The following is a 13,764-nucleotide window of genomic DNA, read 5'->3' as shown; positions in this document are numbered from 1 at the left end:
GCTTGTTCGCCTGCGAAGTGATGGTGGTGATGGTGGGGCTTCTGTGGAACTGAGGGGATGCAAATGTGGGAGAGAAAAAAAAATCACAATATTTATCACAATAATGAAGTTGACACATATGAAGAATGCCTGTTTTATAAAAAAAAAAAAAAAGTTATATTTATGAGGAAATTCATCCATTCAGTGACATATTTTATAACAGAGCTTTGGATGCAGAAATCTCCACTCAAAGATTCAGTTATCTCATGTGTAATCAGTAAATTGTGTAAGAAAAGTGCAATAGTTTAATAAATATGTAGTCAAAAAAGTTTAGTTAAGCTTGTTTATTTGCACAGTATGAGTGAAAAGTACAACGATGGTAATAAAAATGTGAAAACATGGAATAGAACAGAGATGGGACATGTTTGGTGTCTCATACATAGATGATAAAGAGCAATAAACAAAGAAATAGAAAAGGGTTTTTTAAAAAAGTCTCTTAATATCTCACAAATAGTACATAATAACAACAGGATTAACAGTTAAACGACTGCGGATATTAGTTTATTGCATTTTGAATCAAATAACCTTTGTCCCGCGTTCCCCTTTATGGAGTTTATTTTGTTTATATGCATAATAGGAAGTCATATAGAAGTTAAAAGTTCGGTTTAGTTTGTTAATTTGCATAATATGCATACATAAGTGCAAGTACTATACGTGACAACAAACATAAACGTGCTTTCACTGAATGACAAAATAACAGTCAGTAAAAGTCACACCTTAAAAATAATAATAAAGCAAATTCAGGTGTTTTTGGTTTATTGGGTTATAGTTTCTGTGATGATATGTGAGTGAAAGTACAAGAGAAACTTCTCAAAAAGTTGTGTATCTGATATCAATATGCTTAAAAGAAAATAGTATGAAGTATATTATGTTCATTAAAATGTATAAACAGTACAATACATTTCAAAGTAATTCTCATTCCTGCATCGACCTCGCTGGAAACCCTGTGCATATTTAAATTCCCCATGGACCGATGTTATACCGGCCATCAAGAACTGATCACATCATCAGTCCTGTAATGCTGTTCAACAACCACACGCGTGAGTGAATCGGTGAATCAGTGAGTCAGATTCAAAGGACGAGTGCAGTGTATGTTTTAACTGAGAATCAAGTGTTGTCTCGATGCCCGCAGGACTTCAACCATGGCTGGATTAACCCAGAAGGAGGCCCAACGCTACCACCGAGCAACACTGTCTACTGTGTACGTCGTGCATAACAATGTAACACTGACAAGTATTATGTTGTTATAAGTATTATTACCTTTGTTTTCAGTTGTATGTTACCTCTACCCTTTCTGCCTTTTCATCTCTTGTGTTTTTGTGTTCATTATTTCTATATTTAATTATGTTTTCTTGTTGTACGCAAAATTCGATTTAATATTTTTGGGTTAGGGTTAGGGGATCGGGCAAATTGGACACTCTAAATCAGGGGTTCCAAAGTTTTGATACCTGAGGGCCAATTTAGGAACCCAACATTGGACTGAGGGCCGCCAAAGGAAAAAAAAACAGAAATAAATCCCATTTGTAATGATTTTAATGACCAGATTGCAGTTCTAAACTTTAGCGTTAAGTAATTTAAGCGTTAATACAGGTTAATACCAAGTAACACATTTCTGTTACCATATATTTAGAGGGTAAATAGCTAGTAATTGGTGGCTGTAGCTACCTGCTTATTACCAGCTTATAACCCAATAATACACTAAAATTCACCATATAGAAACCAGGTAAATACCCAGTATTTTTGTTTACACTTATTGGTCTGTATCCAGTAATGTCCAATAAACATTTAAGAAGCTCAGTCCCTCCTGGATTAAAACTATCAACTGTAATTCACTGCGGGCCGCCAGAAATGTTTCTGCGGGCCGCCATTGGCCCCCGGGCCGCACTTTGAGAACCAATGCTCTAAATTGACTGTTATTGGTCTCTGTATGTGGTGTTTAATGTAACAAAGTACAAATACTTTGTTACTGTACTTTTACTCCACTACATTTCCTCTTACTATCTTTGTTACTCGTTACTATCAAATACAATCAGACGAAGAAGAAGAGTTGGTATTATGGTCTGTATTAATATTGAGCTTTTCTAGTCTTGATGACCTGCTTGACACTATCGTTTTCACCTTCACTGTCTTGCTCAAGGACGCATATAAACTAGCAGAGCCAGGAATTTAACCCACAACCTTCCAGTTGAAAGACCACTGAGCTACCATGGCTCAATCCTAACTCTTCACTTTTTAAAAAATATGTTTACTTCTAAAACTTAAGTACATTTTATATCAGCAAATTACTTTTGATACTTAAGTACAGTAAATGTCATGTACTTTTACTTAAGTATCCCTTTAAGGTACTTTTTTACAAGACTATACCAGGGTGCACCCCGCATTTCGTCCTTTGTCAGCTGGGATTGGCACCAGCGCAACCCTTGACCCTCCTGTGGAGGATATAGCGGTAGAAGATGAATGAAATTACATTGTTTAGAGCACATGTGTCAAACTCAAGGCCCGGGGGCCAGATGTGGCCCACCAAGTCCTTTTATGTGGCCCTCTAGTAGATAATTGGTCTTAAAAATCTGTGTTAAAATAGGTCTGTGCTGCTTTAAGGCGTCCATAAACTACATTTCCCACGATGCATTGCGATTGCGTTGTGGCGGCATCACCATCGCGGACCGGGTTGCATCTATAATGCGTCATATTTGTTACTTGAATAAGTAATAAATACAGAATGTTATTTAGCAATAATGTTACGGAGTAGTTACCTTTATTTTACATTAAATTTGGTTACATTTAGTTACATTTATTCTGTATGACAGTTACATTTGGCCCTTTGAGGGTAACCATTATGCTGATGTGGCCCTCAGAGACAGCCCTGGTTTAGAGGCTCCTCGTGTGTCTGACTATGGTGGGATTTGTTGTTTTTGTTTTGCTTGTTATGTTTATGCATTTTCTGTCAGGTGAGACAAATTGAACAGAGACTGCAGTCCTGGTCTTCTTTTTTTACCCAACACCATACCATATCAGTCACTACAATACCAACATATCTCAACTTTACCACGTTTGTCTAAACTTTACACAGCGATGCTAATACGGAGGCTACATCTCACTGAGCACACAAGTGAAACCTGTTCACATGAAGACAAAAAGGCCAGCAGATGGATGTCAAGTTTTTTTCGACAGGCCCGGATTAGCCTCGACGAACATTATCAGGCTATAGCGATCAACCAGTCCATGCATTAGGAGTGGGAATCACAGGGTACGATACGCGATACACGATATCAGTAATATATCACGAAACAGTGATCCTGTGATAATCAATGCATTGCATGACAATCATATAGCGATACATCGCAGTATCTGTCTGACAGAAGAAAACAAAACGTTAAACGTGAAAAGTTCTCTATTAATTCACAGCACAGCAAACAAAGAGAAAAAAAGTTGTAGTAATAGATGTATATTATCATTATGAAGTACAGGGCCAATGAGGTTGGCCTTTTTGGGCCAGCAGGGTGCGCCACTAAGTCACACTTTGTTGCATGCGAGTTTGTGATAATGTTTTATGTTTGTTTATTAGTTTATTTATTAAGATCAATGCCCTAAAGCAAAGTTAGTCTTCCTAGGGTAAAGCTATATATTAAATACTGCAAAGATTTGAACAGACTATTGTTATTTTAAAGGACATTACACAGTATAAGAACAACGTAAAGACGGGATACTCAAACACAAAATGTCAAACGTAAATAAAAGAAAGTGAGAGATGTCTTCTATCTCTAAACTCCATCCACGCACTCACAGTGCACCACGATGGTTGTTGTTGTTGTAGCTGCTGCTGCAAATCAATGTAAATCTCATCAGGTGCATTTGCAGTGTATTACTACGTCTGCCTGTGTTGTGTGTAAAGTATATAAATGCACACACGCATCGATCTGATCTGGCGTCTGTGAAATGTGATGAGACGTGAACCTGTGATAGTGAAGTAACACTAACGCCCGCACGTGCCAGTGCTATATTTTGGATTAACGGCTTAATCTGAGTCTGAGATTCACCTCTTCAAGACCATTGCTTGTATGGAAATCTTTGTATTTTATCCGAGGAATGGTTTTTACGATTGTCAAAAATGTAGTCAGGGAAACTCCTGACCATGTGATGGTGAAAATGGAAAGGTCAAATCGTGGCCTAAATCACAGAGGTGACTCATAAAGGCCCTAAAGGCCCTGAAGACAAACTGAAACGGCTTTAAACTTTATTTTTTCAGCGATGCACGCAAGAGCACACTGATAATAAAACAAAGAAAACCATGGAGCAATATTGTAGCTCTAATCCTCTTATTTACATGATACTAGACGTATTCCATATGTGCAATTAGGGGAAATGGTGCATTATAATAATGGTCACTTTCCTTGAATAAAGTTAAAGGTGCATTATGTAATAAATCTAAAGCAACTGTCAGAAAACGAAACCTAAAAGACTTTGTTATTTTGAATGAGATAGTAGTAACCGTTTTTGGCCACATTCTTACATAGGGCACCTTTAAACTTTATTTTAGAGAAATTTCAAGTTAAAAGTCGCACATTTGCATGTTGCAATTATCAATTTAAAATGTAATAAAAACTGAACACTTCTAGACAAAACTGATAAAGTAGTTCTATGACTACAACCATACCTGAAATCAAACATTTTTTAGGTAATTTCAAGTTAAAAGTCCCACATTTGCACATTTTAATTGAAAAATTATCAATTTGAGATGCAATAAAACAAAATTTCCCATACGTTCTAGACAAGACTGACTAGGTTGTGTTCAGGACATCTATGAGTACTAGAATACTGCAATTTTATGTCAAGAAATGTAATGATAATTGTCCCACATTCGTAATTTTGAATCAAATAAAGTATTTGAGAAGTAATAAAAACACACATTTCCATACGTTCTGACCAGGACTGACTAGGTTGTGTTCAGGACATCGGTGACTATAAAATCAGAAATTTGTCTGTACAGTTTTAGAGAAAATTTGTTTAAAGTCCCATATTCGCACTTTTTAATTGAAAACATTCTCAACTAATACGTTTAAAGCCAAAACTTGCACACTTATTGCATGTTTTAGCATGCCTGTGTTTTTGGCCGCTTTTGGCTGTAAAATTCTGTAAATGTTATGGCCCAAATAAGAAATTTGGTATTAAATTATTAGCACGTGATAATAACAATGTAATATAAAAATAATTGTATTTATCGGTGATATGGTTACAAATTCAAGAGTGTATTTACTGCCACTGTGGGAAAATTAGCAGATTAGTGTCTCAAGCTAGGATATGGTACAATATTAGCAAATAAGTGCAGCAATAAGTGTTGCCAGAATTCAGAATTGTCTTTATTATTTTACTTTACTACGACATTAACTATTACTAAATACACATTATATTACATTATAGGTCAAATATATCAAAAACGTAACACGCACATAGCTATATTTGTGACTAGCCTAGCTTAGCTTGCCCGCCAACCTTGCTAAAAAAAAACACTTCCCGTGATTCCTCGTCTCCAGTTTTGATGACGTCAAACGTAAGCGACGTCCTCATCAGTGTTTTTGGAGCGCCAGGAACACAGTAGCCCAATACTTGTACAATACTTGGATTAAATAGAAAATATTAGATTGGAAAACTAACGTCGGGGAAATATGGTAATTCAGTGTGCATTTCCGAACTGTGAAAATAAAACCTACAGATGGGCACGGCAAAGTTTCCACCACTTTCCATCGAGAGACCCAGAAAGGACTCAACTGTGGCTTATAGCTTGTGGGTTGGACGTAAACACACCGGTGGAGACTCTACGCAAATGGAAATTATGCAGCGATCATTTCAAACCAGACGACTTCAGTGTTACAATGGAGAAGACGTTTCTGACAATGAATGCGGTGCCATCCCTCTGTCCAGGTGCAGCAACAGCCACAGAACAGGTTGGTAGTCTACTCGAGCTTGCCTAAAGCGACACTGTTGGCTGGGCTAACGCTAACTGCAAACTCTAGAAGGAATGTAAGTTCACACGCAAATTGGGTGGAATGGAAAGAGTTACGTGTGTTGTTTACTTCTACTCTGCGTCTGTAGCAATGGCAGCAGGTAAACAAACTATTATGGAAACCGGTAACTTATAAGTGCTAGGTGATATCAGTCCGCCGCTGCCATAGCCTAATAGGAAGTATGACACGCTGCTGCTGCTGCTGAGACATAAATCACTCAAATTGGTTGGTCAAAGGTTGGTTTTATTGAAAACTTTCTATCAACACAGATATGTACATCGATAGTCTGCCGTTACAATTGATTTGCCTCGGGTGCACTGTGGAGTCGGCGTTTCTAATGCCATGCTAGCTTGTACCGTTGACTTGCGCTAGCCATAGCACCAGCGAACTCGGCAACTAGAAGAACTGAATGACATTTCAGTCATCCAGACGTCTCCATCACACCGGCTGAGTTGGAAAAACGGATTTATGTCCAAAATGACGGAACTATCCCTTGAACCTTCGTGGCGCTCCAAAACACTGATGAGGACGTCGCTTACGTTTGACGTCATCGAAACGGGAGACGAGGAATCACGGGAAGTGGTGTTTTTAGCAGGGTTGGCGGACAAGCTAGGCTAGTCACATATAGCTATGTGCGTGTTAAGTTTTCGAGCAAACTCCGCACGTAAACGTGTGCCCTCGTATTACCACGTGTCGTTAGTGAACATTTAAAGTCATTAAAAGCATATTGCGGCTTTATATGTGGATAAATGCGTTCTTTGCACGGGTAGCAGCAGTTAGCGTGTGTGTTATAGCAGCACTCGAACTGTTCACACTAGGGTTTGTTTTGACTCACTTGTTTACAAAAAAAAGTGACTTTAAAAGAAGGATTTAACATATAATTGTTCCATTTTCAATAAGATACATTTAAACCACTGTCCACATATTTATTGAATATTTTGATTTGGTTCTTGTTTGTTAAAGTGCTATAAGAAATTAACGTTTCATTGACTATTGTTTGTGGTGAGCTGGGGTGCAGCCAGTGTTTAGAAGCTGATAATACAACATGTAATTTAATTTAATTAAGCTTTGTAAACAATTGGTTCAAGTGACTGTATCACCAATATTTACTCTCGTCCCATGTGTTAAACTCTAATATACAACTCTCTTACACGGTTATGGTCAATGGTTTTAAATTAATCCTGAATCCAGTTACATCCTCACCAACACCCTAAATCTAGTCTTCTGTTGAGTACAGGACAGGATGCCCTACCACTGTGTGTCGTACGGCTGCGGCAAGCCTGAAGGTGACTATGGTGTGACGCTGTTCAGATTCCCCAAGGACCCTGAGGAGTTTCGCAAATGGGAGAAGCAGATCCAACGCTCCCGTCCAAATTGGAAGGCCACGCCCTACTCTCACGTCTGCAATGAGCATTTTGGCAAGGAGTACTTTGAGCATACTTCGCCTCTGAGGCTGAGGCGCGGAGCGGTTCCTACGGTGTTCCTTCTTCCGCCCTGTTCCTGCGATGGAGGAGTCTGTAAAAAATGCCTGCCTTCCATCAAACGGCGGAGCATTTCAGCCGAGCCAAGTGGTGACAACATAAGTGTGAGTAGCTAGTTAATACGGATCGGGTAAACGCTCGACGATGTTAAATCATTCATTATCACCGTTGCCTTCTTCACAGGCTGAAATCAAAGGACTGGCGCCCATTCATGTGGATGGAGGAGGTGAGAAAGATCTCACAAGAGGAGCGTTAAAGCCGCGACCAAAGAAATGTGGCGACGAGCCAGGTGAGATGCACAAAAGGAGCTGAGGGAACAAAGGTTTTTACATATAAATCGATGCGTGCCATAAGTATTTGCTAATTAAGGTCAGGCATTTACATGCTGATGTGTTGAACTCTTACAGTGGTGTGCGAGATGTGTGGCACCAGCGGCACCTTTAAGACCTTCTTTTCGAGGACAAAGCGCTTCTGCAGTGTGTCCTGCTCACGCTCCTTCTCGTCAAACTCCAAGAAGTCCTCTGTACTGGCACGTCTGAAGGTGAGGATACACTTAAAAGCTGCCTTTTTATAGTGAAGGATACATTAAATGTAAAACTGGAGTGACTAGTGCTATCGGCTATGTCACTCCTGTTTTTCGGGGTGCGTGCGCCAAGGATTGAGATGAAAAAATCTCAGCTTTCTCTTGTCGGCGTGTTTTTTTTTTTTATACCGAGGCCAAAGAAGTCCGCCACACTCTCGTCGTTAGACTTGATTTCACCATGTTACACGGTTATTGTATCATGTTTTATATGCTATAAACTGTTGCCCAGTTGTCGAGCAAGACACTGCAAAGTTATCGTGTCTTTGCTCGTGCTCCTCTCTGCAGGGAAGACCCCCCTCAAAAAAAGCTGTTGTGCTCAACAAAGTGAACAAGGCCGTTCCAACCCAATTTGGACTGGATGGTGAGTGACCAGTCAAATACTAGCCCTGAATTCTCCAATCTCAGAAAATGGTCTCCATTAGGACTACCAGTCCTGACAAGGACAGTGTTTATGCCAGAAAAGGTGCTAATGAAGAACCTTTAAATGATTATAAAACTCTTTTTATACCCTGGAACCTTAGGTTTCGAGTGGGGCCCGTACTTGGAGAAGGAAGGATCTGTGGCTGCTTCCGTTTCCTGCTTCAGACACGTGAGTCCCGTGCAGCGAGAAACTATACAATATATCCACAGATGATAAATGTTCAGTCATTAATTTTGGCCAAAGTCCGAGGCTGAAGGCTAACATACTGTATCTGTAAAGATGTTAATATATCAACATAAATATACAGTTCTTGTGCGTTCTTCTAATCTGACATTAATTTCTTATGAAGACTAGACGTTTTCGTCTATTTTAACAGACAAAATACCTGTCCCTCTGCTCTGCAGGCTCCGCTCTGCTCCCAGTGGGATGACATCACTGTCGGGATGAAGGTGGAAGTCCTGAACACCAACGCCGTCCTGCCCAGTAAAGTCCTCTGGATCGCGACCGTCATCCAGATTGCTGGTGTGTACGACAACTGCCCATTACACCATAGAATCCTCTGTTTTTTTAAAGCATATGCATGAATTTAATAATATGTCTCCAGGATACAAAGCTCTGCTGAGATATGAAGGCTTTGAGCAGGACGGCAGCCACGATTTCTGGTGCAGCCTCGTTTCAGGAGAGCTGAAGCCGGTTGGATGGTGCGCCATGACGAGCAAGCTGCTGGTGCCTCCACAAGGTGAGGACTTAAACACTTAAATAACAAGGAGGACCGTGGAATTCTGTTGAGTTTGACGAAGTAAATCATGTACATTTATGATATATAATGGGCTCCATTAGGTATATTAAAGTGATACAGAAGTTCAGTTTCTTTGCTTTTCTTGCTCCTTTTGGTACTCCACCAGCACTGGTGCTCCATTTACCACGGCTACCAACAGTCGGGGCCACAAGGAAAAACAGATTTTATCCACTTAACAAAGGGTACGCCAAAGCAAAAGCTCTTAAGAGTATGTTTGCCATGTTATCTAACAATTAGGCGGCATTTTCTGCTTCAATTGAAATCTGCGATTTTACATAATCACACGGTAGTTGATCAATAGCTGCCTCCACCAGTAAGTTCAAGTATGTTATTTTATGACATAGGTGTCACACAGACTAACCAAACAAGGCAGAAGAAAATCACTAACTTCTGCATTCCCCCTGTGAGCTAAAATTTTCTCAATGGACTTTGGTGTGGGAGAGTGAGGGGGGTTTACAAACTTCAGTTTCCATTCTGAAAAAGCTGTCCATCTAGGAAATTTTTTACAATTCATGCGTCTACAGATGTGAAGCAGAACATTTCAGATTGGAAGGAGTATCTGATGACAAAGCTGGTTGGCGCCAACACTCTACCTGTTGATTTCTACTTAGAGGTAAAACTAGAAGCTGCCGGACACAGCTGCCAAATGAAAAAAGTATTGCCTAAATGTTTTACACACTGGTCCTTGCAATAAACGCTTAATTCAGAATCTCTTTTCTGCCGTTGCAACTCCCAGCTGACAGAGACCATGAAGAGCCCTTTCAAATCAGGCATGCGCATGGAGGTGGTGGATCCCAAACAAATGAGCCGAACCCGCGTGGCCGTCATCGACTCGTACACTGGCGGCCGTCTGCACCTGGTGTTTTCAGATCAAAGCGACGCCGTGGAGAACACAGTGTCTTACTTCTGGTGCCACGAGTCCAGTCCTCTCCTGCACCCGATAGGCTGGTCCAGCAAAGTGGGTCACGCCATTAAGACGCCCGTCGGTGAGACTACACCCTATATCTCAACGGTTGTAGGGACTGTACACAAATGAGTTGTATTACGTTGATGTTTAATAAACTAACATTAACTTTTTTTTTTCAAAAGTTTTTTTTCTAAACTTTTTTTTTCTTCAAAAAAAAGTTTTTATTTTTCAAAAAAAAGTTTTTAAAAAGTTTTCAAAAAAAAGTTTTTAAAAAGTTTTCAAAAAAAAGTTTTTAAAAAGTTTTCAAAAAAAAGTTTTTAAAAAGTTTTCAAAAAAAAGTTTTTATTTTTCAAAAAAAAGTTTTTATTTTTCAAAAAAAAGTTTTTATTTTTCAAAAAAAGTTTTTATTTTTCAAAAAAAAGTTTTTATTTTTCAAAAAAAAGTTTGTTTTTCAAAAAAAGTTTGTTTTTCAATTTTTTTTTAAAGTTCAAGTTTTTCCCCCAAAAAAAAGTTTAACAAAAAAAGTTACTTTTGGAAAAAAAAAGTTTTACAAAAAAAGTTACTTTTTGAAAAAAAGTTACTTTTTGAAAAAAAGTTTTCCAAAAAAGATACTTTTTGAAAAAAAAAAGTTTTCCAAAAAAGATACTTTTTGAAAAAAATACATTTCCAAAAAAGTTACTTTTTGAAAAAAAATATTTTTCCCCCATTTTTTTTCTCCCTAAAAAAGGTGGCCGTATTTAACTATTATAGGCATAGGCAACTATTTTACATCGGTTCTTTTTGAGTTTTGTGAAGAGTAAATCTCTTAAGATTCTAATGTGTTTCCAATGTTATTTACAGCAAAGGCTACCGGTGCCTTCAAGGGCATCTCAGACTGTTCATTGCGCCTCTTTAAAAAGGTAAGAAAACGGTCACTAATTTGGATATAGCGACAGAATTATTAATAGAATTCAGGATCTTCAACATGTAAATTATTATATAAATTAAATTATTTATTACTAAGATTCAGCCAGGTAACATTTTCCAACCTGCATAAATATATACAGTTTGTGTTTCTCTCCAAAAAATAATAAAAAACCTTGAAGAAAGATAATGTAAGATTTAATATAATGCAACTCGATGCTTACCTCTGTGTGATCTGCAGCCTCGGGTCGTCTACATGGAGGGCTGTTTCTTTGAAGAAGGAATGAAGCTGGAGGCCATCGACCCACTCAACCTGGGAAACATCTGTGTGGCCACTCTGCAGAAGGTGACACAGCTGCTTTTGTTTGGTTACTTTTTGGTCTGAGCTGCTGAAACAGATGAGTGTTTGTGAACTAAAATGCACTGAAACCTTTCCTCGAACCTCTCCAGGTGCTGTTGGATGGCTACCTGATGGTCGGCATCGACGGCGCCACATCGGACAACGACCAGTTCTGCTACCATGCGTCATCTCATGCCATCTTCCCTGTGAACTTCTGTAAAAAGAACTCGATCCCTCTCACTGTACCGACAGGTAATTACTGTATAAACCTTACGTGTGCTCGTTTCTGCTGCTTCCTACCTTAAAAAATGATTCCCGTGTTTCCCGTCAGGCTACATCCCGCAGATGTTCACCTGGGAAAAATACCTCCTGGAGACCAACGCTACAGCCGCACCGGCACGACTCTTCAACACTGTAAGACGAGAAGTTCGAACCCAACATCGTCACTCAAACCCCGTTCGGTATTAACACCAACGTCTTTGCTCAGGATTATCCAGGTCACGGCTTTGCCGCCGACATGAAGCTGGAGGCGGCCGACCTGATGGAGCCGCGCCTCGTGTGCGTGGCCACGGTGAATCGCTGCGTTGGCCGCCTGCTGCTCGTCCACTACGACGGCTGGGAGGACGAGTACGACCAGTGGGTCGACCACCAGTCCCCAGACATCTACCCTGTGGGCTGGTGTGAACTGGTGGGTTATCAGCTTCAGCCGCCTCCCGGACTAGGTAAAAAATGTAAAGTTTTTTTACATTTTATTTTTCATTACAAAAAGGCAAAAATATCCATATAAGCATCAAATTCTTGTCTTCCACACTTTCCCTGGCATTTTAGAGTTGAAAAAACACTTTTGGAAAAACTTTTTTATTATGAAAACATGGTCGCATGGATGTTGGTCAGTTCTGTACAGTATTTAAGTGTAAAAGGTGTTTTTTATTCTGCTTTTCCAGTTGATATAAGTACACACCAAGTGGTGCGGAACAAGAAATGCAAGCAGCAGTATTATTCCGGAAAAAAGAGTATGTGTCGTTCCAGAAATGTCCATGTTATTTGGCATTTCCTTTTATGTTAAATTATGCAATATTCACTTCTCTTTTTTTCCTTAACGTTCTAGAAAAAAAGTATGCAAAGAAAAGGCTCTCTGACGAACAGACATCAGACGATGCTGGACAAGAGGCGGAGGTCACTGGTGTCACTCAGAGTCCACCAGAGGCCGACGACCTCGGTCTTCCTCCGAAAATGCCTTTCATCCAAACGAAGACTGAGCAAGTGGAGCAGGATTGTACGTTTGTATTTAAACGTTGCGGGTCAATGTTTTGGAAAGAAAGGTGGGTAATTGTCTGACTTGCCCTCTCGCCTCTGTAGTCGGTCCAGTGCAGGTCAAAGTGGAGGAGGTGGAGATGGTCATCGATCCTCAGGGTAACCTCCAGCCAATCTGCCCGACTTCAGTCAAACAGGAGGAGGGGGGAGAGTCGAGTAAGTCGGGCCATCGGTGGAGCAGCACGAACGACGTAGCGCCCGCGCCCAACGAGCCGGCTTCGCTGGAGGAGAGCTTCACCGCCGACAGCGACACGGAGCAGAGCGACAACGAGGACGCTGCGGAGGAAATGCTGGAGAGCAGCACGGAGATGCTGACTCTGGAGGAATGAAGATAGAAGACGGATAGAACTGTGGGGAGAGGGCGGTGACGGCTCGACACAGCATTTTGAAACATCACAGTGGGGGAAAACGCATCAAATTTTTGATGGCCGAGACCCACCGTCCTGTCTTAAATGGACTGAACAGAGCCATCGTTTAATGTAAACGTTAAACTCTGTGCTTTTCAAAATGGCTGTCGTGTAAAAAGCCAAGTTCACTTTAAACCTGTAGGATGTCTGTACGTTTCACACTGCATCACACAGCTAAACAAAAGCCAAACTGTTCTAGGTTTGATCTGATGAATCCTTTACTGGAGTGCATGTACACTGCTCCAAACAATTAAGGGTAAATCACATACATTGTATAATTACTTGACAATTAATTAAAATAACGTCCACCAACAGAAAGGAAATCACTCATCGTCCATAATTGTAAAAACTACCTCACTTTCTTTCCAAAACCTTCACCGTCACCTCGTGTGGGAAAGGACTTTGTGTGTTTCATGCCTTCAGGTTGTCACGACGTGCAGATGTTAAGTTTTTGTTTTTCATGTTTGATGTATGATTTTGTAAATAAAAAATATAAAAATAGTTCCTGTGTTCACAGAATTTAAGTTTTTTTCTGCTGGGGCTTGACAACAATGGAGCTGCAACTAAC

General features: G+C 40.0%; 1 protein-coding gene across 1 annotated transcript; it reads left to right on the top strand.

The window, feature by feature from the left end:
* Positions 1-7,470: 7,470 nt before the first annotated feature.
* l3mbtl2 (L3MBTL histone methyl-lysine binding protein 2) lies at positions 7,471-13,716 on the top strand (the record flags this gene model as incomplete). The annotated part of the gene is made up of 17 exons (XM_083903761.1): positions 7,471-7,626; positions 7,706-7,811; positions 7,930-8,063; positions 8,391-8,466; positions 8,627-8,694; positions 8,931-9,048; positions 9,131-9,265; positions 9,850-9,938; positions 10,062-10,311; positions 11,073-11,131; positions 11,377-11,481; positions 11,586-11,727; positions 11,807-11,889; positions 11,963-12,206; positions 12,420-12,488; positions 12,584-12,751; positions 12,835-13,716. Coding segments are annotated over 17 exons (2,286 nt in total), but the record flags the coding sequence as incomplete, so codon positions are not given.
* Between the last annotated feature and the right edge of the window lie 48 nt (positions 13,717-13,764).

The sequence above is a fragment of the Microchirus variegatus genome, assembly GCF_963457635.1.
Source record: "Microchirus variegatus genome assembly, chromosome: 17".
Lineage (NCBI taxonomy): Eukaryota > Metazoa > Chordata > Actinopteri > Pleuronectiformes > Soleidae > Microchirus > Microchirus variegatus.
Note: the sequence above shows the minus strand (reverse complement) of the source record. Positions and strands in the feature narration are given on the sequence as shown.